At 52.5% G+C, this 26,034-nt stretch overlaps 2 protein-coding genes across 9 annotated transcripts in view; both read right to left on the bottom strand.

Moving 5' to 3' along the window:
• Positions 1–10,575, bottom strand: part of INSRR (insulin receptor related receptor) — a 39,454-nt gene extending 28,879 nt beyond the window's left edge. The window contains exon 1 of one of the 2 annotated variants that reach the window (XM_083715511.1): positions 10,201–10,575. In XM_083715511.1, coding sequence (XP_083571637.1) covers positions 10,201–10,315 — 115 coding nt within the window. In that variant the 5' untranslated portion in view covers positions 10,316–10,575. The remainder of the gene's footprint in view (positions 1–10,200) is intronic. The other variant, XM_083715510.1, reaches the window with a different exon arrangement.
• A 2,859-nt stretch (positions 10,576–13,434) lies between these two features.
• Positions 13,435–25,113, bottom strand: LOC310833237 (death-associated protein kinase 2-like). Of its 7 annotated transcripts, none has more exons than XM_083715792.1 (13): positions 24,634–25,113; positions 22,156–22,227; positions 20,807–20,955; positions 20,336–20,557; positions 19,531–19,669; positions 19,291–19,420; positions 18,488–18,536; positions 17,995–18,021; positions 17,125–17,277; positions 16,624–16,669; positions 16,330–16,419; positions 15,581–15,664; positions 13,435–15,425 (listed from the first exon to the last, which is right to left on the bottom strand). In XM_083715792.1, exons 1-13 carry the CDS (start codon positions 25,096–25,098, stop codon positions 15,345–15,347), a joined length of 1,707 nt encoding a protein of 568 aa, XP_083571918.1. In that variant the 5' UTR covers positions 25,099–25,113; the 3' UTR covers positions 13,435–15,344. The 7 variants fall into 7 exon arrangements, with proteins under 7 accessions (XP_083571918.1, XP_083571919.1, XP_083571920.1 ...); XM_083715793.1 differs by having other exon boundaries at positions 24,415–24,855; XM_083715794.1 differs by lacking the exon at positions 24,634–25,113 and adding an exon at positions 23,959–24,225.
• Positions 25,114–26,034: the final 921 nt, after the last annotated feature.

The raw sequence follows: 26,034 nt of genomic DNA on the forward strand, positions 1-26,034 counted from the left end.
TCTCCTAACATATTGTTCTAGGTTTGTGGGTGCCAAACCCCTCTAATCCTTGGATCCAGCAAGTGTTAAAGCTAAGCCAGGCAAGCTCCCTGTTGAAGTGACTGACTGGGTGATGGGCCATTAAGAGAACAAAGGAAAGGGGGCTCTGCGCCAGACAATAAGTGGGTGGGGGCCCTACGTCAACTCTCAGATAGCTAGAAGGACAAAGCCTGAGTTTTACAGCAGAGTTTGCTATGGTGTGAGCTAGAAGTAAGGCAGCAAGGAGAGGCTCAGAAAGCAGTGTTTGATTTCTGATGGGATCCAAGGCTGTGACTGTGGGAGAAGAAGAAGCAAGACCTTTTGGGGGTTTGGAGGCTGGGAGCCCCTCCTGTGTGGGCTCAGTTTGTATATATGTGTAAATAAACCACATATCATAAAGACACCGCGGTCTCCGGTGTGCCTCATTCCAAAGGGAAACACGAACTCTGGGAAAGCGTCCAAAACCCCTGGGATCTCTCAGCCCTCAGAGACTGGGGTGGCCTGAAACAAGACAGTGCAGTATGCGCTTTTGAAAACAGAACAGGAATTACAAGGAAAAGAGATGGCAAAGATGCCACATTGCTCCTCTCCCCACACCCTCCACCAGGGAGAGGCCCAAGACCCCTGCTGGGACAGACGCCCCATTTTCAACACCCGTCTTGTTGCTCCTGATGGAAGGGAAAACCTTCCTCCCAGACCCTGAAGCAGCTTGGCTTATGGATCCATTAGTCGTATTTCTCTTGTCACAGTGGCCAAGCAGGACACATTGAACAGAAAAGTAAAACAATACCATAGTAAAACAACAAGAACAACCCTACAAGAAGCTTTAAAATAAGCTTTATCCCACGTGTCCTCTGAACTGCTTTGCTCGGCAGAATTGGCACCGCTACAGGGGCCACGCAGTAGCCATTCTGCATTTACGGGGTTCTTGGTTAGTTCTTGTTCTTCTTTTTATTATCTATTTTGTCCTCATTAAATTTTTATTTCATGGAAGTAAAGAATATGTACACACACACACATATAAACATACAAAAGTAAAAGTATTACACAGACAAATAAAGATAAAGAAAGAGATAATAGTAAGAGAAATATATAAAAACTTAATTTTCACTTTGGTCACATTTCTTAATCTTCATTTTCAAAACTTCCTTTAGCTTTCCCGAAAATCATTCGAAGTAACACTTTAAATTACACATTTCTTAGTATATATTGTCATTGTACCTTTTTATATACGTTTCTTAGTGTATATTGACCTTACATATTATTTAGTCTCCTATTCTCTTTAAACAATAACTCACAATCTTTCACAGTGCGTCTCTAAATCCCTTTAGCGTTATTTTCCCTTGACTAATAAGTTCCAAGTAATCTACATATTTTCCCCAATCCTCAGTGAACTTTTGGTCTCTTATGTATCTTACTTTGCCTGTAAGTCTGTCCAATTCCATATAATCCAACAGCTTAAATCTCCATTCCTCCACCGTTGGTGTCTCCTGCTTTTTCCACATCTGGGCCAGCATTACTCTTGCTGCTGTAACTGCATAATATACTAATCTATGATCTTCTTTTCTTATCTCATAACCCAATATACCTAGTAGGAAAAATTCTGCTTTCTTTGGAAACGTATATTTTAAAATCTTCTTCAGTTCTATATAGATTTTTTCCCAGAACTGTTTAACTTTTCCACACTCCCACCACATGTGATAGAAGGAACCCTCACTAACCCTACATTTCCAGCACTTGTTATCCACCTTATACATTTTCGATAATTTCATAGGTGTTAAATACCATCTGTAAAACATCTTCATTATGTTTTCCTTTACCGTTACACACGCCGTGAAATTTAGTCCTTCCTTCCAGAGTTTTTCCCAATCTTCAAATAGTATATTATGTCCTACATCCTTTGCCCAGCGAATCATTACACACTTAACCTCCTCATCCCCTAAACTCCAATCCAACAGAATCCTATACATTTTCGAAACAATTTTTTCTTCTTTGTTTATAATCTCCGTCTGAAACTTAGATTCCTTCTCTGCATAGCCTCTTTCTTTAAGATCCTTCCTGAACATTTGGTTCACCTGGAGATGGTGTAACCAGTCATGGACATATTCTTTAACCTGGTCGTATGGTCGTACAATCCATTTCCCATCTTCTTTAATTATTAACTGGTTATATGTTGCCCATTTACTTCTCATATTAATAGTCCTCGCACACATGACTTCTAGAGGTGAAAGCCAATGTGGGGTTTTTGGTTCCAACAGATTTTTATATTTATCCCATATTTCAACTAAAGGTCCTCTGAAAATATGATTCCCAAATCCCTTGTGTATCTTCCATTTATCCCGCCATAAGTAGGCGTGCCAGCCGAGGTTGTTATCGTAACCCTACAAGTCTAATAATTCCCTGTTCTCTAGCCTTACCCAATCTTTGACCCAACATAGGCAAACCGCCTCATAATATAATTTCACATCCGGCAAGGCGAAGCCCCCCCTTTCTTTTATGTCTGTTAATAGTTTAAACTGAATCCTAGGTTTCTTTCCCTGCCATATGTATCTCGACAACACTCGTTGCCACTCTTTAAAGATTCGGCTTCCTTTAATTATAGGGATAGTTTGAAATAAGAAAATCAACCTCGGCAGCACATTCATCTTAATTGTGTTAATCCTTCCCCAAAACGACAGTTTCAGCCCTCCCCAAATTTCCAAATCTTTTCTTATTTCCCTCCACGTCGATTCATAGTTATTCTTAAACAGATCTATATTCCTAGGTGTTATCCAAATGCCAAGATATTTCACTTTTTTAACCACTTCTATTTGTGTTTGCTGTTGAATTGTTTCTGTTAGTTTCTGATTCAAATTTTTACCTATTATTTTTGTTTTACTCTTATTTAATTTGAACCCTGCTACCTCTCCAAACTGATCTAATTCCTTTAATATCTCTCCTGTTGCAGTTGTTGGTTCTTCTGTCATTATAACTACATCATCCGCATAGGCTCTGATCTTATATGCATTCTGCCCAACTAACACTCCTTTTATTTTTTGGTTCTGCCTTATAGAGTTTAGTAGTACTTCTAAGGCCATTATAAACAGAAGCGGGGAGAGCGGGCAGCCCTGTCTTGTTCCTCTTCGTATCTTTATTTCTTCTGTCACTATATTATTGATAATCAGCCTGGCTTTCTGATCTGTATATATGGCTTTTACTCCATTAAAGAAATCCTCCCCCACTTCTATATGTTCTAAATTTTTCAACATAAAGTCCCAAATAACATTATCGAACATTATTTTCATTCGATAATATTTTGTGTTTTTATCTTGTATTTTTATACTGTGAACTACCATGAGAATTGTGGCGGAAGGGCAGTATACAAATTGAATATGAATGAATAAATGAACCAGGTCATTTAGGGTGGCACCAACACTTTGGAACTCCCTGCCTATTGAGATCAAGCAGGTGGCTCTGCTGGACTCTTTTTGGCTGCTGCTAAAAAATTGATTGGACAGGCCTACCCAGATGCTTAGAAATGCTGCTGGGAATTTTTTTATCTGTTTTAGTATTTTAACTTCTTGCATGTTCTAAGTATTGGAAATCTTTCTTAATTTTCTCATTTAATCATTTTGTAAACCACTCTGAGGTTCTATTTTTTCCTTTTTTTGCAATCAATATTGTTATTATTAATGCTTTATATTGTTGTAAATTGCTAAGAGGTGGGGGGGTGGAGATTATACAGTGGTACCTCGGGTTACAGACGCTTCAGGTTACAGACTCTACTAACCCAGAAATAGTACTTTGGGTTAAGAACTTTGCTTCAGGATGAGAACAGAAATCGCACGGCGGTGGCGGCAGCAGGTGCAGCGGGAGGCCCCATTAGCTAAAGTGGTACCTCAGGTTAAGAACAGTTTCAGGTTAAGAACGGACCTCCAGAACAAACTAAGTTCTTAACCCGAGGTACCACTGTTTTTAAAAAATCAAGTGGTGCTTTTATTTACGGTAAATACTGTACTGTACACAGTCTGATCCCAGTGATGCCTGACAGTTGAAGCAGTTTCTCTGAAATGCACTGGGTCTTCATAAAGTGATTTATTATGAATTTTGGGTGTTTAAGAAGGTTTTTTATATACAGTGGTACCTCAGCTTAAGAACTTAATTCATTCTGGAGGTCCGTTCTTAACCTGAAACTGTTCTTAACCTGAAGCACCACTTTAGCTAATGGGGCTGCCGGAGGCTGCACACTGTGGCTCTGCTGCAAATGCACACCTGCTCCTGTCCTCTGCAGCACCTTTGGGCCCCTGGGAGTGGCTGCCTCTCAAGGCCTTGGGCCGGATCCGGCAGCAGCAGCAGCAGTCAGGCTCCCTGGTGTTGGGCGAGAGGCTGGTCCCAGTCCCCCCCCCCCCCCCCCAGAGAAAGGCAGATAAGGAAGGAAGAGAGGAAGGGCACTACAGGAGGAGGCCTGGCATCAGCCCAGCTCTACTCTCTGTCCCCGGATGCCAGTATTTACTTGGAGGTGGGGGCAGGCCCTCAGAGGTCATTTTCATTACCTCCTCCTGGGCAACATGAACAGCAAGGCAAAGAGACACAGCTGCCTGCTTCCCACCAGTGGTAAATGTCATCATGGCAGCTGCCACAGCCATGCCCAGAAGGAGACTCCAAGAGCTTGTGTTGATCCACTTTACAGAAAAACTGGCCCCTGGGTTTGTTACCTCCCCCCCCCCTCCCCAGCCACTTTCCTTTGGTGCCATGGCTTATAAGATGGTAGAGAACTGCAAGCTGCTCTGGGCCCTTCTGGGGCTGGAAAGTGGGATTTAAAAATATTTAAATGGGATATCACCGTATATACTCTCTTCCCCTCCAACAGCAGCTGTATGCAGTTTGTCAGCATCAGACCACAGCTGTAGGCTAAAGTCAGGCCCCAGAGTCAGCAATAAAACACCCGGTGTGAGTGCAGTTGACTCTTTATTCAAAGAAACCAAAACAGTGCAGGCCTAGAGATCACAGCAACTCTTCCCCGAAGACCTTGTCCCAGTGCGGCCGTTGGGAGGAATGCCCACCGCTCTGCAAGGCTCCTTCCACAAATTAAGCCAGGGACCTTTTGCATGCAAAGCCTGGACTCTGTCCCACCGACCACAGCCGCCCACTCAAAATAAAGCAAGGTGACACTCCTCAAAGTTTCCATTTAAGTAGAAACATAAAATATTGCTTTTTACCTAGATCTATTTGCTTAACATTGTCTGCACTGACCGGCAGCTGCTCCACGGGGTTTCAGAAACAGGAGGCATTCCCAGACCATCCTGAAAACGCCAGGAATTGAACCCGGGGCCTCCGGTGTGCAGATCATGTGCTCTGCTGCCAAGCATTTGAACTGGTGGCTCTTTGAACTCTCCCTGAAAAAGCTCCCCAGTTGCTTTGCTGTCCAGACGGCTGCGAGTGGCTGGAAAAGGAATGGTCCTGAAAGGGGCTTCCTGGCTTCCTGGCGACGACGGGGCTGCAGCTTCCCAAGTGCTCAGCTTCCATCTTTCACAAAAGGAGAATCTGGCACCTGCCCAAACTCGCTGCTTCCTTTCTCCAGCTCATGGTGTGTTTGTGGTACATGGACAAAGGCAAGCAGCCTTACAAGGCTCAGCCAAGGCCCAAGAGGAGCAGCCCAGAGAGAGGTGGAGGAGAAGGCGCAGCACTCAGGCATCATGGCCAGGGGAAAAGCCCTGTTTGATCACCTGTTCAAACAGTTCCGTTTCTGTTCCGGAAGGTCTGAATAGCCACGGGGAATATTTGCTCACAGTATTTTGATATCTCAGTGTTTGCTAAGTATGACAAAACACTCACGGGGGGGGGGGGGCTGTGAGGAGAACCGGGGAGGGATCCTCCAGCTTTGCTTGTCAAAAGGCAAGGGAAGGGTGGTGCTTGGGAGGTGAGGGGCCATTTTGAAAGAGCCACCTGCCCACCTGGCACACACGGGGGCTTGAGGCGCTCTTGGCCCTGAACTGGAGCAAGTCAGCAAGGCCTCAGGACGGGCTGCAAATCGTCTGCCCCAGGTGGTAGTGGGGGCGGTCAAAGGATGCTGCCCCATCCCCAATAGGCACCACCAGTGCCATTTTTCTAGAAAAAAGAGGTGCTGGAACTCACCATGTGCCCCTCTCTTGCTCTCTTAGAATGGCAAATGGCGCCCACCTGAGAGGTGCCAGAACAGAGTTCCGGCTGACAAAAAGCCCTGGTCACCACCCCCTTCGTGTAAAAGGCTTCCCCAGGAACGTGCAGAAATAGACAACCTGCTCAGAAGTCCATGTGTCGTCCCCCCCCCCATGGCCGCAAAGGGCAGCAGAAGAGACCCTGTCTTGGCGTGGCTTCGCTGCTGCCGCCCATGCTCCTCTCTCATGGTGTGTGTATGTGAAACCTGAAGCCAAATTATCACCTCCAGAGCAACGTTTCAGTCCAAACTGACATTTACTATAAACACCGGGGCTAAATTCTGTAAACGCAAACTTCAAACCCCAAACACTCCACCTGGCAACAAGAGAGGATCGGCTGGTGCTCTCGGGAGGCACAAGGGAAGGGGAGCGAAGGGGGGCGCAGCTCCCCTCAGAGACCACCAGGCGCCAGCCGGGACTCTGGCCGGGAGAAAGACGGCTGGACAAGGCAAGCTCATGCCTAGAACAGAGGCACTTGCTGGTGGACTAGAAGCCGCAATCACCTCTCTTCAGATGTGGGTTTTTGTGAGTGACAGGAGCTCAGCAGTGGAACAGCTGCTTGGCATGCAGAAGGTCCCAGGTCCGATTCTCTTTGGCATTGCCAGGCAGAGCTGGGAGAGGACCCTGAGTGTGAAGCCCTGGAAAGCCACGGCCACAAAGCGTAGACAGTACTGAACCAGGCAGACCAATGGTCTGACTCGGAAGAAGGCCGCCTTCTCCCTACGCAGGGGTGCCTGTGATCTGATAAAGACTATCATGGCGCTGATTGACCAGCTACAGAGAGTCCACAGCTTTGTCCTCCCAAGACCTCAGCACCAGCCACCTCACTCTGCCCAATGGTAGGGCAAGGTTTTCAGCCAGCTTTCTCAGTTAAACACCACCATCCCAGTGGGCTGGTGGGGACGGGGTGGGGGCTTCTCGTTAGTTAAAATTGTCGTGCTTGGGGCATGAGCTGCTTTGAGCTTTCCAAGGCAAAACTAGCACCATGTTAACAAAGGGAGGGCACCCGGGCAGCCTGGCGGGCAGATGCTGGCTGGACTCCAAGGTGGTCCTCCTGGCAAGCTGGCCCCATTAGGGCGAGGGTCAGCCTCTTCCATGTCTCCATTCCTGCCTTTCCCACCTGGAGTTAGCTGGAAGCTGCCCCCCACCAACCCACAAAGACTCATCTCTGGTCTAGGGCTCTCCTGTTGCTGCCTGGAGAGTTGCCACCCAGGCCTCCTGTGACTCCCATAAAGGACTCTTTATGCCCCTGGAATCCAGCAAAGGGGCACAGGAAGCGCCTTCTCCCCACCAAAGGCTCTCTCAGGCAGCAGGATCTAGGGACAGAGGAAGCTGCCTTGCAACACGTCGGACCCAGTGCCAGATTTACATATAAGCTAAACAAGCTATAGCTTAGGGGCCCACTCTCTTGTGGGACCCCAAAAAATTTAAAGGGAAAAAATGGATGTACATTTCCAAAATATAAAATAAAGTTTACATACAGGAACAGTGTTTTGTGTTGTGTAGGCTCCTATGATGTAAGTAATGGGCCCCACCTGCTCCCTAAAATATCACTGGTTTGCTCATTTCTATATATTGGGTGCCTACATTCTGCGTGTGCAAATGGCTTTAGATACCTATTAGGTCCATAAGTTACCATATAGCATATATTCAACACAAAAAACAGCAACAATTTGTTGTTGACAAAGGACAGCTGGACATATAAAGGGCCCCATTACCTTCAGGAGCTTAGGGCCTCATCAAACCTCAATCCGGCCCTGGTCAGATCACTGGGGCCCATTTAGTACAGCAATACCTACCCTGGCCAGCAGCAGCTCCCCAAAGTTTCAGGCAGGGAGTCTTTAACTTGTGAACACCCAATGAAACTGGTTATTGGAAAATTCAGGTTTGACAAAACAAAGGACTTCTTTGCGCAGAGCGCAGTTAAACCACAGAACTCTCTCCAACAAGAGGAGGTTATGGCCAACAGCTGTAAAAGAGGATTAGGCATACAGTGGTACCTCGGGTTAAGTACTTAATTCGTTCCGGAGGTCCGTTCTTAACCTGAAGCACCACTTTAGCTAATGGGGCCTCCTGCTGCTGCCGTGCCGCTGGAGCACAATTTCAGTTCTCATCCTGAAGCAAAGTTCTTAACCCGAGGTACTATTTCTGGGTTAGCGGAGTCTGTAACCTGAAGCGTCTGTAGCCTGAAGTGTCTGTAACCCGAGGTACCAGTGTATTCAGGGAGGCTAGGCATGATGGCTGTGTGCTGCCTTCATTGCCGGAGGGAGCATTGCCTTTGAATAATACCAATTTCTGGGCGACACAAGTGGCAAGAGGGGCTTGGGTTGACCTCATTATACACCAGTCGACTCAAGCGGGGCTGGGAAGATTAGGGTAAGTTTCCAGTTTGCAGCTCTGTGAAACTTGACGGTCCTGGAGGGCTTAAGAGCCACACAGCCTGGTTTCTGCCATTCTGCTCACAGCAGCAGTGCCCCGGGATCCCTCTTGGCCCACTGCTGGCTCTGCTGCTGGGGGTCTTGTTAAATCCCCACAACTGCCGTTTTCCAGGGAGCCGTGCTGCCACTTACTAGCATCAGACCATCTGTTCCTCCAACCTTTTGCTCCTGACTCAATGGGCTGGGGGTTGAGGGGTAGTTTCCCCTCTTATGTGGGGCAAATTCTTCCCTCAGTTGAGCCAAGCACAACCTGCTTTGCAACAACCTCTGTGTTTTGGTTCTGCTCTGTTTGCCGACAGAGAAAGTTACTTTTGTGTGCCTGGCCTATAAATCCGGCCAGTTTGCACAAGATACTTGGGTCCCTGTTCCCTCACACACCTGCTGTCCTCACTTTATCCATAACAGCAGCACAGGTAGGTAGACGCCAAGGGTTGTAGTCCAACCACAGCTGGAGACCCAAGTTAGAGAAATATTGTGTGACTAGGTTGCCAAAGTCTGGCATAAGTGCCCTTGTGGATTACAGTCCACTCACATCTGACAAAGTAAACTGTTGTCCACGAAAGCTTAGGCCATGATAAATATGTTAAGTCTCTAAGGTGCCCAAAGTTTTTCATTCATTGATTCATTCATTCACCCTTTCTTCCCAAGGAGCCCAGGGCAGCAAGCAACAAGCAAACAGTTTATTATTTTAAATAGATTTTTTAGATGTGCTAAAACAATTCCAGACTTTTTATTGAATTTCCACAGAGGAAAAAAATAAATACAATAAAATAAATAAGTAATTCTCCCTTCTAGCAGCCAACACACACGATAAACACATCAGTAAATGAGACTCTCCCTTGGCCAAATCTTCTATTTAAAAACAAAACACGCAGAAATATGAACACACTCAAGACAACGTGAGTCAAACATTTTCTTCCTCTCTTAAATCTTATCCAGAGAGCCAGTTTCACCACCAGCTGGGGGCTTCGTAGCTGCTCTCGTGTGTGTTTTGCGGAGTTTTAATTCTAGCTGCAATTAGTTTATCAGTCAAGAGTTTTCCTGCCTGACATCATTCTTAATAAGCGGATCAGGACAACTGATGGGTTAAATACCAGGAGCGCTTGCCCAGTGAGATCCTTTATTACAATAATTAACACACTCCAAAGGGAAGCTCTTTCCCCCATCGGACAAGCCCCTCAAATGTGGAATCCAGTCAGCCCGGGGGGCTCTCAGCACCCCCAGCATCACCCAGCTGCCCATAATAGACATTCTGAGAACAACCACCCCCGGCCACCCGGCCTTTATCTGCCATAGTCCTGCATGAAGTGTACGGTGGGTGTCTGTTTGTCCCGGCCAACTCTTGAGCGCGGAATTGGAGATCTCCAAATTCTGCTCTGGGCCAGTTTGCAGGGCGCTTGGTGAGGTGAGCAAGTCGAAGGCTTCTTCCTACCTGGGCTGACGCTTTGGGGAGGAGGGGGGAGAGTTGAGTCTGCAGCAAAGCACCACCTGGGCACCACTCCCCCGCCAAGCACTTCTGCACCCCCCCCCCGGCACCCCAGCAGCTGCCCGGCTCAGGAGGCACTTACTTTCTGCTGCAGCGGGTTCAGGCGGAGCCAGCCAGAAGAGGCAAAGGAGGAGCAGGGCTTCCTTGGCCGGCCAGAAGGCGAGAGCGGGGCTCCCTCCTTTCACCTTCCGCTCCATGGTCCATGAACAACCCAGTTCTGGAGGGCAAAGGAGGAGAGGAGGGGGCAACACTGGGGGGGAGGTGGAAACGTTGGCTGGGCTCCACTCTCGATCACAAGAGGCCGGGGTTTCTCTTTCATGGGGGAGGTAGAGAGCCCCCTCTCACCACAGAGGGTCAGGTCCACAGCAAAGGGGTGAGCAGCAGCCCCTGGGCTCTGGCTGGTCCCTCCCGGGGGCGGCAGCGGCTGCTCTCCATCCTACATCCCAGAAGCATCTGGTCCCCCTGGGACTCCGGCACCTGGGCACGGGAAAGGAGGGAGAGTGGAAACATCCCCGCCAGGGCAGCTCAGGGGCGGAGCCAGTCTGTCTTTCTTGCACAGGCAACACGGGACCTTTTGCACACAAGCACGGCTTGCCCGCTGTGGTTGTGTGTGGCTGGGGGGGGGGGCGAGAGAGAGAAGCAGCCCGCCTCTTGCTCGAGGGCTGGAGAGCCAGAACTGGGCCAGTTCCAACAGTTTGTTTTCGGTTGTTACTTCAAAATATTTAGCCTGACAACTGGAGCAAGATGAGGTTGGACGGAGGAACTGGCTTCCCTTTCTTGTTTGGGAAATAAGGAAGGGAGTGAGGAGCAGCCGCTGGAGGGAGAGAAAGTGGGGGGCAATCCGGAGGGGTGGGGGCAGGGAAAGCACCTCAGGGCAGGAACGGGGTGCAGAGGCGAGAAGAGCGGGGCTCAAAAGGGGCGCCGATGAAAGAGGAGCAGAGGGGAAATCAGGGCAGGAAACCGGCCGGGTGGGGGCAGAAGACCAACTGCACTAACTGGCAGGAGCGCCTCCTGTTTGGGAAGGAAGGGCGAAGCTCCGGGGCAGAGCAGCCCAGGTCCCCACTGGCACATCTCCGCGCGGGAGACGCCCTGCCTGAAAGCCACGGCTGCCAGTCCTGGGTAGACAACGGGGAGCTAGATGGACCATTGCTCCCATGCAGTATGTATAAGGCAGCTCCGTACGTTCCTTCTTCAACCTTTTCTGAGAGGAGATTTCCTTCTTCTTCTATCTAGAGCACAGAGCAGAAGAAAGTCCCCATTTCACAGGTGGAGCCAAGATTTGTTCCGAAGACAAGGGCGTCTCTCTGCTTCTCCAACCAACCTTGCTGCCCCCTAGGCAACATTTGGATGCCTTTCCTCTAATCTCTAAGCGTGGGGACTCCCCCGTTCAATGCACTCTGCACGTGCTCAGGGAGACTCTTCACTGCAAGCACCAACCCAGCCCTGCCCCTCTGCCCTCCTCAGCATCCCCACTCAGATCCCTCCCAGAGGTTGGCTCTGCAGCTCAGTTAGCTCAGTAGATCACATGGGGTTCCTGTCGGTCGCCTGAATGGCTGAGTCACATGGTACTCATTTCCTCTTCCTTCTCAAACCATTTTCCTTTTCTGTCATGTTTTTCGATTGTATATCTGAGAGCAGGAACTGTCTTTATGTTTTTAAAGTGATTTGTAAGCCACTGGGGGAGCATTTGTGATGGAAGAGCAGGATAAATAATCATTTAAACACACATACTAAATTAGAAAAGGTACAACACTATCCTTCCTATTGGGATTTCTCTACCTAAGGCAGAGATGTCCTAACTTTAATGGGTACTTGCAGGCCTCCAGACACTACTGGGACTCCCAGCAGCCAGTGTGTCTGATGCTCTGGGGTTATGGGAGTTGTAGTCCAGAAACCTCAAGTGTCCCTTGCGGCTTCCTTACAGCTAAACCTTGCCAACTGCTGACTTTTCAACCAGTCAGAGTCCGGTCAAAGTAAACTCTCATTCACCCCTTCATGAACTGCAAACTTTGCAGAAAGCAAGTTTTTCCTTTTTACAGGCGTCAGGCTTGGGGTTCATTTTGCAAACAGGCTTGTTAGTTTTCTACACAAAGTTGGGTTTCATTATAAACTCTGTTTGCTCCTTTCTTCACTAAAACTGGAGGAAGGTAACAACCTGCTAGAGACCAAAGGTGGGACTTTAAGGTTAGGGTTCCTGGCCCTTCAGCATAGGTTATGTTGTCAAGTTTGGCTTCTATTTGATTTAAAGCGCTACACCTTTACAGTGCATTTCTGCTCCCAGCCACTCCAAGAACCCTGGGAACTGTAGTCACAGAACTACAATTCCCAGCACCCACAACATACCACAGTTCCTAGGATTCTTTAGTGGGAAGTCATGTGCTCTAAATGTGTGGTGTGTGCACAATCTCAAATCTTTTGTGCTTCACCTTCTGGCTGTGAAATAGTTTTCAAATCTGTAAAATTAAAGCTGCTACCTTGAATTGCACCCAGAAGGGCCGCCCAATTTGCTTTAGTCAAAACTGAGGGCATGACTGACAGCTCGAAACAGAAAAGGCGTTGGATTATTCAACATGATGAGGGAGTCCCACCCCTTGGCTGCAACTGCCACACTAGTAATCAGGTGGCTGTTTAGTCGCTCCCTGTCTCACTGTGGCTTTCCAAAAGCCAGCCTGTTCAACTTGCTCAATTAACGACTTTAGGTAATGATTTCAAACAGTTCAGCCCTGGCAAAACAGGTTGCCTGTGAAGTATCCAGGCAATTGGCTAAGTAACGAGCCGCAGAGGAGATAATAATCAATCAGGCACAACTTGACAGATCGTACAAACAGTTTAATCCCTGGACAGCCTTTGCCAAAATCTAGGCAGCCAAAGCTGAAACAATGAACAGGCCACACAAAAATCCTGCATCCCCAAAGGTCAGTCCTGCACTGAAGTAAGTCTGGCGTCTGTGATGACTTGTGCTCTTTAAAACTATGTGCATATATATATTGCACGATGCGCACACTCCCTCTCCCGCTGGCCTTCGTGCTCAGTTGGGGCACATGGTGTGCAAGAACTGACAAAGGAGGGCCGTCACCTAGCTCTGCTCTCGCCAGAGGCCTCCTGGTGTGCGCATGTGGAGAGTCGTCTTGGCCAAGTGCAACGTTCCCCCGCACTTCCACCAACACAAGCAGGCAGGTCACACACCAGGACGGCAGCAAAGGCAGCCTGAGGAGAAGAGGCTCCAGAGCAGCGGACGGAGAGGAGGTGTGATCGCTTGCCAAAGAGGAGGAGGAGGCCCTCCGCCCCAAAGCAAAAGGAACAGAAGAATCTTGCGGCACTTTAAAGACTAACAAATTTATTATGGCATAATAAACTTTTGTGGGCCGCGGAGGCCTTGTGCAAAACCGTCAGCTGTCCAGTAAAGTCACAAGTGGTGTACGAAAATTTAAGACATACAAAATATATCAAACAAAGCGGCATCAAAGTGGTGGCGGAGTTGTAAACAGTGGGGTCAGAGGAAATGAAACACAGGGCATGACAAACAGTGATCGCTGCATAATTAACAGAAACAATTCACCATGTTGGTAATACTTTTTACAATTCTTTCCACGAATATGAAAGTGTGTGTGTGAATATCTAGAAGACCAGAGTCCTTATATACTGGAGCACCCTCTGCTGACCACAAGAAGACCCTTTTTACTCCACCCCACAAAAACCACCCTGAACTCTTCACACTGGCCCTCCTGACCTCCCTCCCCATGGTCTGTCCTTGCATTGTGGCGCCCCCTGCTGGCCAATTCTGCCCCCTGCAGCCTCCGGAATGATTTTTATCTGCTGTCTACTCTGGGAAGCCCCTTCATGGATCACTGCCTTGCCGTGGCGAAGGGGCTTGAATAACTCAGAGAAGCTATGAGCTATGCCGTGCAGGGCCACCCAAGATGGACAGGTCATAGTGGAGAGTTTTGACCAAACGTGATCCACCTGGAGCAGGAACTGGCAAGCCACTCCAGTATCCCTGCCAAGAAAACTCCATGGACAAAGGCAACAGGCATGAAGACAGGAGTGCCTGGCGTGCTCTGGTCCATGGGGTCACGAAGAGTCGGACACGACTAAACGACTAAACAACAACACTCTGGGAAGAGGACAGAGCCAGGTGCTTTGCACTGCTGGGCTCCAGGCCGCCTCGGCCTCTCCCACCTCAGCAGCAGTGGGGGGGGGGGGGCAGCAACATGTCGCTTGGCTTGGAAAGGACCACCGCGGCTCAGTGGCATCTCCAGGCACCGGTGGGAAAGGCTTCTCATCTGAAACCTTGGCAGGCCACTGCTGCCAGTCAGTGCAGGCAACACTGAGCTAGATGAAGCCCAATGGCAGCTTTCTATGCTGAACTAGTTGAACTACAGGGTGGCTACTGAACCCTCGTGGCAGCATCTCTGCAAGGTGGGCAGATATTACTTTTCCCCCAGTGCGGACTGTGTGGGTGGGAGATTATAGGTGTTGAGAGAGAGAGAGAGAGAGAGAGAGAGAGAGAGAGGGAGGAAAGAACTTGTCTACAGTCCCTTCATGAAATCCTAGAAAGAGGGGACACCTGAATCCTTGGGAATCACTCACAAACCACTTTGTGAAGCAATCGTTTATCTGCTTGACCTTTTAACGTGAACCAAATTCAGCAAAAACAAAAAGCAGCCGAGCAGGAAGACACAGATGTTTCATTTCTTTGCTTGTACAGATATCATTAATGCTATGCACATTATTAAAAAGTGACCAGGGACCTTTTTTGGTCACGAATTCCTGGAGGAAGGGATGGGTAGTGGGGGGGGTGCTGGCATGGGGGGGGGGAGCGGAGTTCTGTTCCCCAAGTAGGTCAGAAATAGTTGGGAAGTGAATCTCCTGCTCCCCAAAAGCAAACATACATACAATGCATTTTTTTAAGAAGCCCCAAATGCTTGCCTCTGCTGAAAGCCATCTGACCAAAACGCCAAGCCCCAGGGAGCTGGAGGCAGAGAGAGAGCTGTCTCCCGCCCACAATGGGAGCCCCCCCCCTCTTGGCACAGCAGGAGTGTGGGGCAACGCAGGCATTTAATGCTGGGCTCCCTCCCAGCAGGCCCCTTTCCTGTCCACATTGCAGCAACCATGGGCTGGTTGTCGAAGGCTGGAGCTGCCCGAGATGCTGTGCCGCACCCTCCTGGGTTGGTGAATGGATGGGGTTGGAAGAGCAGGCTGCCTCCTGCCTCCCGGTGTCCCCGATCACGAGCAGCTGCTCCTTCGCCTGCGGAAGAGGGTGACGGGGCTGCTGGCCTCCCCCTCCTGGTCGCTCTCGCAGCCGCGCTGTTTGGGGGGCAGAGGAGGGCAGAGTGAAGGGGACGAAAGCCAGGCAAGGGTGGCTTGGGAGGGAAGACGTGGGGGTCAGAGGCAGGGGAGGGTTCCCGGTCAGGAGTTGAGAAGCAGGGCAAGGAGGCCATCGCCCAGGAAAGGGCACTCACCAAGTTCTCCTCCTCCCGCTTCTGCTGGCACAGGAGGCCCATCCGGCAGAGGCGGTTGCAGGCCGACACCATGTTGTAGGAGAGCTGGAGAGGAAATGCAGAGATGAGGCGCACAGAGCCTCTCGCCGGAAGACCTTGTGCCCCTCCCTCACAGCCCACAGATGTCTCTTTCAAAAAGCCTCTGAAGGGGAGATGGTGAGCTGTTGGGATTTGCCCTGGATTTGAAACTGGGCTTAAATACAGTCATACTTTGGTTCTTAAAAGGAATCCATTCCGGAAGTCCATTTGACTTCCGAAAACGTTCAAAAACCAAGGCACATCTTCCGATTGGCTGCAGGAGCTTCCTGCACTCAATCGGAAGCCGCGGATGTCTGAGTTCCAAAGAACCTTCGCAAACCGGAACACTCACTTCCAGATTTGCAGCGTTCAGGAGCCAAATCGTTCGAGTCTCAAGGCACAACTGTATGCAATTGCTCTTTTGATTTTTGAATTGTTTTCATGTGTGCAAGCAATTGTTTTTATATAGGCAATGTTTCACTGCAGATCACTTCAAGTGCCTCATAGGAAGCAATTCATAAGTGAAACTATAATAATAATAATAATAATAATAATAATAATAATAATAATAATGGTTCAGGTCAGAGGAGGGCACCCCCACTGCCAAGGGACAGGTGTCCCGCACCCTCTGGCTTCTTCTTGCTGACTGGCTTTGAGGGTGCAGGCGGGGGGGGGGGGGCTGCTCAATTTACCTTCCACTTCCGGCGAGCATTGAACTTGCGGAAGTTCTTCATGTTGATGGAGGAGCGGCTCCGGTTCGCAACCTGCTTCCGGGTCAGGGGCTGGAAAAAACAGGCACCTGCAACTCTGCCCATTGCCAAAATCCTCCTGCCTCCCCTCCCCCATCAGTTCAGGCCAGGATGGGGACAGAGAAGAAACCAAGGAGGGTGCCCGAAAATCTCAAGCTAGAGCTCAAGGACAGATCCCGAAGGTCTGGCTCAGTCTAAGGCAGCTTCCCCAGCCAGCCTCCCCTCCCAGGCTCTGACCTTGATCCAGGGGTGGATGAGGCATTCCTCGGCCGACATTCGGTCTCTGAAACAGAGGGGAAAATGCACATCTGACTTTCTGTCATTTCCTCGCTGGAAGGGAGAGAGAGAGGCCTGCAGGAGAATCCCTCTGGGGCCTGAGCCAAAGTCCCACCAGGAGGGAGAGAAGGGGGGGGGGGGAATCTCAAAGGCAAACCTCCCTTGTTTGCACTTTCCAGAACAATTTGAGAAGCAAAAGGTAGTCATCCTTCAAAATTTGCACTCCTCTGAATGCAGCTTCCAGCTAAGTTGTGTGTTCATTAAAAACACACATATTAGTAAAAGTAAGACACAAAAAATGCATTATGGAAGCATTGTAAAATGTGTCCACTAGGAGAAATTCATCCCAAAATGCTGATGAGGAGGCATTTTTTCATTGCAGATTGCTGTTGAAATGTGGAGAACTGAATTTAAGACAGGAAAACTGAGAACCTGAGAGAACCACCCCTGGTGGGCCATTACCCAGGTTCCTTCACCAACAGCTGCTGGATGAAGTCCTTCGCCAGCTCCGATGTTTGGCTGAAGTACTTGTCCTCAAACTCGTAGGTGCCGGAGACAACACTGGTCAGGGTCTCTGCGTCCGTCTCTCCCTGGAAGGGGGACATGCCGCTCAGTCTGCAAAGGGCAGAGAAGGCAGGATCAAAAGGAAACCTCACGGCAGGGATCAAGCAGGCATTATTCAGAGCAGGCGGGCGGGCAATCATTTAAGATTTATTTAAAAACCTGAATTCTTACAAGAGAGCTTGCACTTACTGAAGGAGCCTTATGCAAAATCAACAAATGTCCTAAAAAAATCAGCTACGGAAAGTAGCTAATGAGGACCAATTAAGGGGGGAGATCTTCTGCCCGCCAGGTGCCATTTCCTCCATTGCTCCTACAATGCTGGCAACCTGCAGAACGGAGGGGCATTTGGGAAGACGCAGCTTCCTTCCTTTCTTTATTTATAGACTGGCCTTCGTTACGTTGTCATCGCAGGAGAGCGTCCAGTAAAGGTGCAATGAAAACATACTATACAACACGGGGGGGGGGGGGATCCAATATAAACCCATGGCCAGGAGAAGAACAGCAAAGCAGCAGGGCCAGACCTCAAGACCAGATTCTGGAATCAAGCCATTCAGGTCATCCAAGGCCTGAGACGACAGGGAGTCATCGTCTTTAGCACCATTTTAAAAAGTATTTTCTAATGGTTCTTTTCCTCTGAGGGCGAATTAAATTTTTTAATGGATTAAAATGCATCCTAGGTGTAAGTAATTCTGAGGCCCTGCACTGCCATCACCAGCACTGCCCACGCCCACCCTCAGCCTCAAATACAGGGAGTCCCAAGGTACTTACAATATATAGGTAATCACGCCGATGCTCCTGGAAGAAAAAGGGGGAGAGAGAGAGAGAGAGAAGCTGAAGGGAGACCCAGCAAGTACATTCCTTGACAGGACACCTGAGGACTGGGGGGGCATGCAAAATCCAGGGCGGAGGGCGGGAGGGCTGTGGCGTGGGCCACCCCAAGCAGACAAAGGGAAGACTCAGGGAGGACTGGTGGGACTGGAGGAAGGCCTAAGCCTGGTGGCAAGTGTGGGTGGCTGTCTTCATATTAGACAGGTAAAACACAAACCCAACATGAGCTTAGTTTGTGCACTTTTTTCCCTGTGGTGCTTTGGAGGCCTGAGTCTGGCACGTGAGCACTTCCTGGAGGGCCTCAGGCGCTCGCTCTTCCCCCACCTGCCCCAGCCACCCAAGGGCATGCAGGATGTTGGCACAGAGTCTCTCTCTCTCTCTCTCTCTCTCTCACACACACACACACACACACACACTTGCTACTGCTTCTTACCACATGTCCGTTGCTGTGCTCAGAGCCTCATAGTTGATCACTTCAGGAGCTGAGCAAGAAGAAATGGGCAAAACGGTGTCAGCGCTGAGAAACCAAAAAGGGGTTCCCATTAAACTAGGGAGACAGGACACTTCCCTGGCCTTCGGGCCCCAGAGAGCCACCACAGCCTCGGTGCTGCCTAGCCTCCTCCTGGATTTATTATCTTCAGCTTTAAAAAGGAGCCCCTCCGAACCCAAACTCTGGTGATCTCCACCACCATTACCATCCTTAACTCTTGGCTCCTGGGAGTCTGAGCCCACCCCCGACTGGTCTTGGCTTCCCTGCTCTGGACAATGTCACAGGACTGAAACTCCCGTCCTGCTCCCTGGCCACTGGCTGGCTGGGGCTGATGGCAGCTGGAGCTCATGAGCAGCACTGCCCTTACCCTCTGGAGCTCATGGGCTGCCCTGCCTCTGTGGGGAAGTGTCTGGGAGAAGGTTCCTCCGAACAAGAGCAAGCAGCAGGCAAGAAATGGGACGCCCTTTGGGACACTCTCGTTTCGCTGCCAAAACATTTGTTTTCATTAATTGCAGGTGTTTCTGTGAGGAGAATGTGTCTCTTTTATCAGGTACGCTTAAGCTTTTAAAGGTGTTGTTAAGTCACTTGGAGATAAGAAGCAACTAAGAAGTCTGACAACCAACAGCAACATTTTCTCTGCTGTGGCCAAGTCCACCCTGGCCCCCAGCAGGGGCTGAGCTGCTGGTTTGAGGGCACAGGAAGTTCCTCCGTCGGGGGCTCTGGGACAGCTTGCTCTGCCCTCTTACCAATGTACTGGGGAGTCCCACACAAACTTTTGAAGGTCACGCCTTCCTCGAGCTTCTGGGCCAGACCAAAATCGATGATCTTGATCAGGGGGTTGGGGGCATCCTTCTGGAAGAGCATGATGTTCTCTGGCTGCAGAAGAGATCAGGGAAGGAGATAGGACCAAGGCGCCCTCAGAGAAGACTCCCGTGTTGCTCAAAAGCCTCCAGAGATCCAGGAAGCACCTCACAGGGCTGGCGTACCTTGAGGTCAAAGTGAGCAATGCGCCGGGAATGCATGTAGCTCAGGCCAAGCAGGATCTGCTGCAGGAACTGGATGGCTTCTGTCTCTGTCAGAAGCTCCTTCTCTGCGATGAAGTCAAACAGCTCCCCTCCGTGGATGCTGGAGGGAGAGGGAGGGTGGATTTGGGGCAGCTGGCCTGGCGTGTGCCCCGGGGCAAGCCACTTCTTCCCTAAGCTGCCCCACTTTGGGAATTAGGAGGAGGAAAGAAACACAAGGTGCTACAAAATATTATTTATTTTGCAGTCTTCTCAAAGGTGTCATGAGACCTGGAGTCCCGTCCCCCCGATAGTAGTGGCACCCCCGGTTTTATGAGCAACTGGGAGACAGAAGTCTCAAAACAGTTAGATTTCTCCTCCTTCCCCTCGTACAGGGTGTGTCTATGCCTTCCCTTGAGTAATTCGTTCATCTCATGCTTTTCTATGCATTTCTCCATCACCTTCCAAACCATGAACAGCCCATTCATTTTTAAAAGTTGATTTGCTGTGAAAAGGTGACAGAGCCCTTTGACTCCACCCTTAATTGTGCAAACCAGAAGTGCAACTGAGCCCCTCCTGCAAAATGCTGATAGCTTGGGGGCTTCCAAACAGGTTTCTTGTTAAAGGAGTTTTTGTGGCCTGGAGGTCACTTTGCGGTCATTTGCATGGAGGTTTCCTTGTTAAAGCTAGGAATATTTTCAGGTATCACAAGGCAACTTGTTGCTTCTGCTGCAGCAGACTAAGCCAGAGTGTGGACCCCAAAAGCAAGTCCCTCCCCTCCGACACTCACAGCTCCAGGATCAGGACCACCTCGCCCTTCCCGGCAAAGACGTCATGGAGGCGCATGATGTTGGGGTGCTGGAGCTGCTGGAGAATGGAGACCTCTCGCTCCACTTGCTCGCGGTCCAGGCCCAGGCGGCTCCCCTTTCGCTTCCGCACCTTCACGGACTTGGCGGCATAGAAGGAGCCCGTGCAGCGCTCCTGGCAGCGCCTGACCACCCCGAAGTGCCCGCTGAGTGGGGAGAGGAGGGGGAGAAGGGCAGCAACGAGAAGAGCACAGCAAGAGACCTTTGGTCAGGTCAGAGCAGCAGGGGCCATCGAGCTCTGCACTGTCTACACTAACTGGCAGCAGGTGTCAGGAGCCTCTCCCAGCTTCCCTCTGAGATGCCGCGGGGGCTGGGCCCAGAAGACCCCTTCTGCTGTCCCCAGACCCTCCCGGCCCTGCTCCTCCCACCAGCCGCCGGTGCTCCTGGGTCCTCACCTGCCCAGCTTCTCCAGGAGCTCATAAAGCTCATCCACGCTGCAGTGGCGGAAGGTGGCTGACGTGGTCCAGCCCGGCCGTGGGCCTTGGCTGTCGGGGCTCTCAAAGACCTCGTCGTTGTCCTCATCGTCCAGGTTGCACAGGGCCTCCTGCAGAGAGCAGGGGTGGAGGGCAAGGTCAAAGGATGCCACCCTCCCCACCTGCCTCCCCCAGCAGGAGCCCCATAGAAGCTGACAGATCCTGCCGTTGGTGTGCAAGGCACCCTTTCCCCGAGTGCAAGGCGGGGGGAGGAACTAGGCAAGGTTCACTGTAGGTGGCGGCAGCAGCAATGCTGAGCAGAAGGCAAGGCAGGTGAGGGCTGAAGGAGAGATTTCAGGGCATCCAGGCTGGGGGGAAACTGGACCTTGTGGAACAGAACCAGCCCCCCTCAAAGACAGAGCGGGAGCAGGTGGCTGTGTCCCCTTAAAGCCCACTATGTGTTAGCAGAACAAGATGTCCTGGGGAAATGCCGCACATCTTCCCGATTCATATGGGCAGCCCCTGCAGTGGGGGGGGGGGGCACCCTAGTCTCAGCCCTTTCCTTCCACCCACCCCACAGTCGTAATTAAACTCTACCAACTGTAGTGCAACTAGGCCATTTTGGACCCAGGGCTTTATGGTCTTCTGCAAGTTCCCCAACCTCTTTAGACATTCATATTGTTATGTGTTTGTGGGTGCCAGACTCCCCTAAATCCCTGGACCCAGTATGTCTTAGAATTTAATCAAGGTTCTTGGTAGTAGGGTAGGAGAGCAGGAAAAAAATTCACATCCTGCAACCAATGTGCCCTTTGGTTTCAGATAGTACATGAGCAGACAAGTCTGGACAGCCAGGGACACAATTTTTCACAGCCCTCTAGTGACTAAGGTGGCTCATTTACCAGATGTAATGTATTTAGTGTTAATTCTGGAAGTGGAGACTCCATTCTGACCAAACTAAGCTTCCTAGAGCAAGATATACATCATGTCAGGAATGAACGCTGAGTGGGCCTGAAACCCCCAGGATCTCGCACAGCTCAGAGATTGGGGCAACAGGCAACAATATGCATTCATTCTGCTCTGACACACACAATTTTCTCTCCCCCCCCCCCATGCTTTACAAAGAAATAAACCCACTTGACCAACCCTGATTTAAAAAGAAAATAAGCATCCTGAGCACATGTTGTGAGATGTTTAGAACTTCCTGGAAGCAAGCACAGAAGTCTCTGGCGGCTAAAGGAAGGGCTCTGTGCACTGAGCATGCTGGGACCCCCAGCTGGGACGGGGGGGGGCAGCAGCAGCAGCCCAGGCCCAGCCCTGGATGCCCCACTCACCTCGGGGCTTCTGGCCAGGCGCCCCCCCTCACCACTGGCAAGGACCTCGCCCCCGCCATCCTTGGCCATCAGCTGCAAAAGAAAAGGAAGCGGTCAGCTCCTGCGAGCAATGGGCTGCTCTCCGCCCCCCTCAGTATCTCCGCCGGGACCGAGGCCCTTCCCCACCCGCACCAGCAGCGGGGAATTTCCTCTCTGCTTCCAGACCCCGCGTCCCACACTTTCTCACGGCCCTTCTACACGTGCGCGCGCGGGAGGGGCCTCTCCCAGGCCGCCCTCGCCCCGCAGTCCCGCTCCCTCCCCGCCGGGGGACGGTCGCGATTCTGCTCCGCGGGCCTCGGCGACGGAGAGAGGAGCCACTTCCTCATTGGGGGGTCTCGCGCTCTCTCTCTCTCTCTCTCCCCGCAGACAGGCCGGATCCCCCCCCCCCGCGGGGCGACCAGAGGCAGCAAGAGACGGAGCCCCCTTGGCCGGCTCCCCGCACTCACGCGCGCGCTCTCACGGGCCCCTCTTGCTGCCGCCGCCGCCCTCGGCGCCTCGGAGCTCCGGGAGGCACCTGCAGGCGACCATCGCGACCTCCGGGCGCTTCCACTTCCTCCTCTTGGCGCTCCGGCGGCGGCGGCAGCAGGCGAGTCCCCTCCCAGCCGAGGAGCCTCGCCCTCCTGCGGAAGGAGCCCTCGGCACACCTGCGGGAAGGGGCGGAGAGCCCAAGCGCTCCCCGGAGGCGCCCGGAGCTGCCTTCCACGCTCCCGATCCCCCCCCGGGGGGGGGAGCGGGGCGGCAGCAAGAATGGGGGGGGGGCTCGCGGAGGAGGCCGCGCACGCAGGGCGCACCCGGGCGCCTTGGGATCGCGCTTGCCCGGCGATTTGTGCGCGGCGGGCTGCGCTGCAACGCGGCCGCCACTTTCTGCAAGGTTTTGGACTCGGCGTTTGCTGCGCGATGGCGCAAGAGTCGCCCCTCCAGGGGCAGCGCAGAACAACGAGCAAAGCGGGATGTGGTGCGGACGGGCCGCTCGCAAGCAGCTGCTAATGTGAGAGCGGCCTGTTCCGTAAGAAAACACAACCCCGCCTAGGAGGTGCAGGTCTGGGGCGTCTGCGCGCAGGATCCGAAACCACAAGGCTCTGCGTGCCCGCCCTGGGGGTCACAGCAGCAGGAGGGGCGACTGCGCTCACATGGCGCTTGCAGGTTTCTCCGGAAGGTCGAGCACTGACTGTGGCTCTTCGGGCTTTCTCGGCCCTGCGGGGAGATGCTGCCAGCGGGGACGGAATCCGGGACCTTCTGCACGCCGAGCAGCTGCTCTGCCCCCGAACTCCGGCGGCCCATCCCTTTGCCAGGAGAGAGACCAAAGGCTCGGGAGGGGGCGAAATGCCGGACAGGGGGGCCGCTATTGTCCAGGCAGCTAAAGCGGGAGGCAGGAGCAGGGGGGGGCGGCGAGCCTGCCAGGAGGAGAGGAGAGAGAGGGAGGGGGCCTTGCTTCACGGCGCCCCCGCCCAGAAAGCCGCCCCGCGTAAACGGGCCGCGGGAGGAAGGCGAAAGCGTCTCGCTGTCTCTGCGCCAGAAGCGAGCAGCCAGGCGGGCCAGTGATCCCAGGAGCCAGGCCGGGTCCCGGGAGCACCAGCAGCCTCTTTCCCATCCCGGGCAGCCGAGGATCCTCGCCCTGGGGACGGGGAGGAGCAGGGCGGGCCGAAGCATCCATCCCGGCGGACACATTCCTTCCCCGCCTGGAGCTGGACGGCGCTGCTGCTCCGGGGGCGCATTTGTCTTTCCAGCTGGCCTCGCACGCCCCAAACGCAGCAGCACAAACACCTTATTTGAGGCAGGAGGAAAACTCGGGGCGAGGGCGGTGGAAATATGTCGCAAGCGGCAAATTCCTGGACTCGGAGGGAGGGAGGGAGGGATGGAAGCGCGCCTCCCAACACGCAGCTCCGGGGAAGGAGGGCGGATAATCCCGGGCAAGCGAATAAATGCGAGAACCAGCCAGGCGGCGTTGGTCCGTGCTGGGAAAAGGTCCTGGGGCTGCGGGACTGGGGATCCTGGAAGAGACCCTCCAGGGAGCATCGTCTCCCCTCCAGACACCTCAGCTGCGCTCTCGAGGCGCCTCCGCCTTGGGATAGCGCGCTAGAGCAGCCGAGTTGCGATCCTCGGCGGCCGCTTTCCTGGGAGAAAAGCCCGCCTGGCCGGGCGGCAGAAAGGGTCTTACTCCCGAGGAAGGAGCTGCCGAGTGGGCCCGTCGTCTCTGCTTCAGGGACGGAGGAGACTTGCCTGGCCTTGGATGCGGCGCAGCTCCACTGCGGGTGGGGGAAGGAGGCAGAGTCGATCCCCTGCTCTCGGGCTCCCTTCGCAGAGCAGCGGCGCGGGGCGAGTTCCCAAGAGAGGCAACGGTCCCCCCTCGGCGGGACCCAAGCGCAGCCGCCCGGCGCGCTCTCCGCCCTCCTTCCCACAGCCCGGCGAGCCCCGAAGGGGGATGGAGAGGGCGCTTCCCTCCGGTCCAGCAGCGCCGGCCCGAGAGAGCAGTCCTGCCCTCCTGCTCCGGCCGCAGCTCCGACGGTCTGGTCCTGGCTGGCTCCGAAGAGGAGGAGCCGCCCCGCCAGCCCGGGACCCTTTCCTTCCCGTGGGCGCCTCGGGGGCTGCTGCAGGGCGCGCTCCGGCCGGAGAGTCCCTTCCGAGGGGCATCTCCGAAAGGCGCCTCCGGCTCCCTCCCCGCAGCCCAGCCGGCTTTTCCGCCTGCAAGGAGAGGCCCGGCCGCAGCCCCCTTCCTGGCCAGGCCTCCCAGCCGCGGCCAGTGAGGACCTTCCATCCTTCCTTCCCGCCGCGGAGCCAGCAGGCCTCTCCCTGCTCGCGCCCAACTGCAGCACTGCTAGAGCCCCCGGGAGCAAGGCAGTCAACCAGCTGCTGGGTGTGGAGAACAGGGAAGGTTTCTTGCTGACTTCGGACCCAGCTGGACATGTGCAGGCGCGTTACTCCCAGCAGCCTGGGCACAGACCCTTCAAGGGGGGACAAGCTTAAAGAACTGTCACCCAGGCTGAAAGTGAAGTTAAAACTCTCTTAACCCTTCCCACTCTGCTTTTCTCTGCCTCTCTTGACCAGCTGCAAGGCAGTAGGCATCTTTTTGAGAGCCTCGTGCCTGTAGCAAACTTGGGGAAGCCTTGTCTGCACACAGTAACCAGCCCTGGCAGCTCAAGAGAGCCTCCTTGTTTAGGAGCAGTATACTGCAGAATACCAAGGGGGGGGGGGGAGAGAGTTACTGACTTCATATTGTGCTAGAAATGCTTCCTTGGGCCAGGGCTGCTCTGATTTCTGCAGAAATCCCATCCTTACTTCTCAGGGGTTGGTTTGGATGATGCTGGAGAGCAATTACCTCCCGTCTTTGTGTTTGTGTAGCTGCAGCTCTGAAAAATCCAGGCTAAGGTCAGGCAAGGTGAAGCTGCTGTTACACAGGCAGAGAACGTAAGAGTCTGGCTGCAGCTGGACCCAGCCAAAGGCCTGCATCCTGTTGTCATGGTCAACCACAAGGACCTGAAGGGGAAGCCCAGAAGCGGGACTTGAGCTGAACAGCAGTTCAGGAGTTCAGAAATGCATGAAATGGTGTCTGAGCCAGCCCAGAGAGCCCCACTGCCCAGGGGGATAGCTGGCCCACTGCGCCTTCTCTGGCTGCCTCCTCCAGCCCCCAACTTGCTGCTCTTCCACAACTCCTAGTGCTTCCTGACCTGGGGCAGGAGAGGAGTTATTTTTAATCCGGCTGAACTGGCCTAGCGCCTGTTGCCCACTTCTGCTTGGCCGGGACTCCTTATCAGAACGGACAGGAAGGCAGACGCTCCCCCAAGACGTGGCTGGTGATAGGAGAAGGAACACGGCTTCTCAGGGCCGGATGGGAGAGAGCAA

Source organism: Podarcis gaigeae (assembly GCF_964106915.1).
Source record: "Podarcis gaigeae genome assembly, chromosome: 16".
NCBI classification, from domain to species: Eukaryota; Metazoa; Chordata; class Lepidosauria; order Squamata; family Lacertidae; genus Podarcis; species Podarcis gaigeae.

What these genes read in the sequence shown, in the direction of transcription:
- LOC310833237 (XM_083715792.1), bottom strand. Translation starts at nt 25,098, where the DNA reads ATGTCCAGCTGGGTCCGAAGTCAGCAAGAAACCTTCCCTGTTCTCCAC. An exon ending in TTGCTCACTTTGACCTCAAG is followed by an intron (nt 19,421 to 19,530) that starts GTACGCCAGCCC and finishes TCTCTTCTGCAG; the next exon opens with CCAGAGAACATCATGCTCTT. An exon ending in TGGGACTCCCCAGTACATTG is followed by an intron (nt 18,537 to 19,290) that starts GTAAGAGGGCAG and finishes CTTCTTGCTCAG; the next exon opens with CTCCTGAAGTGATCAACTAT.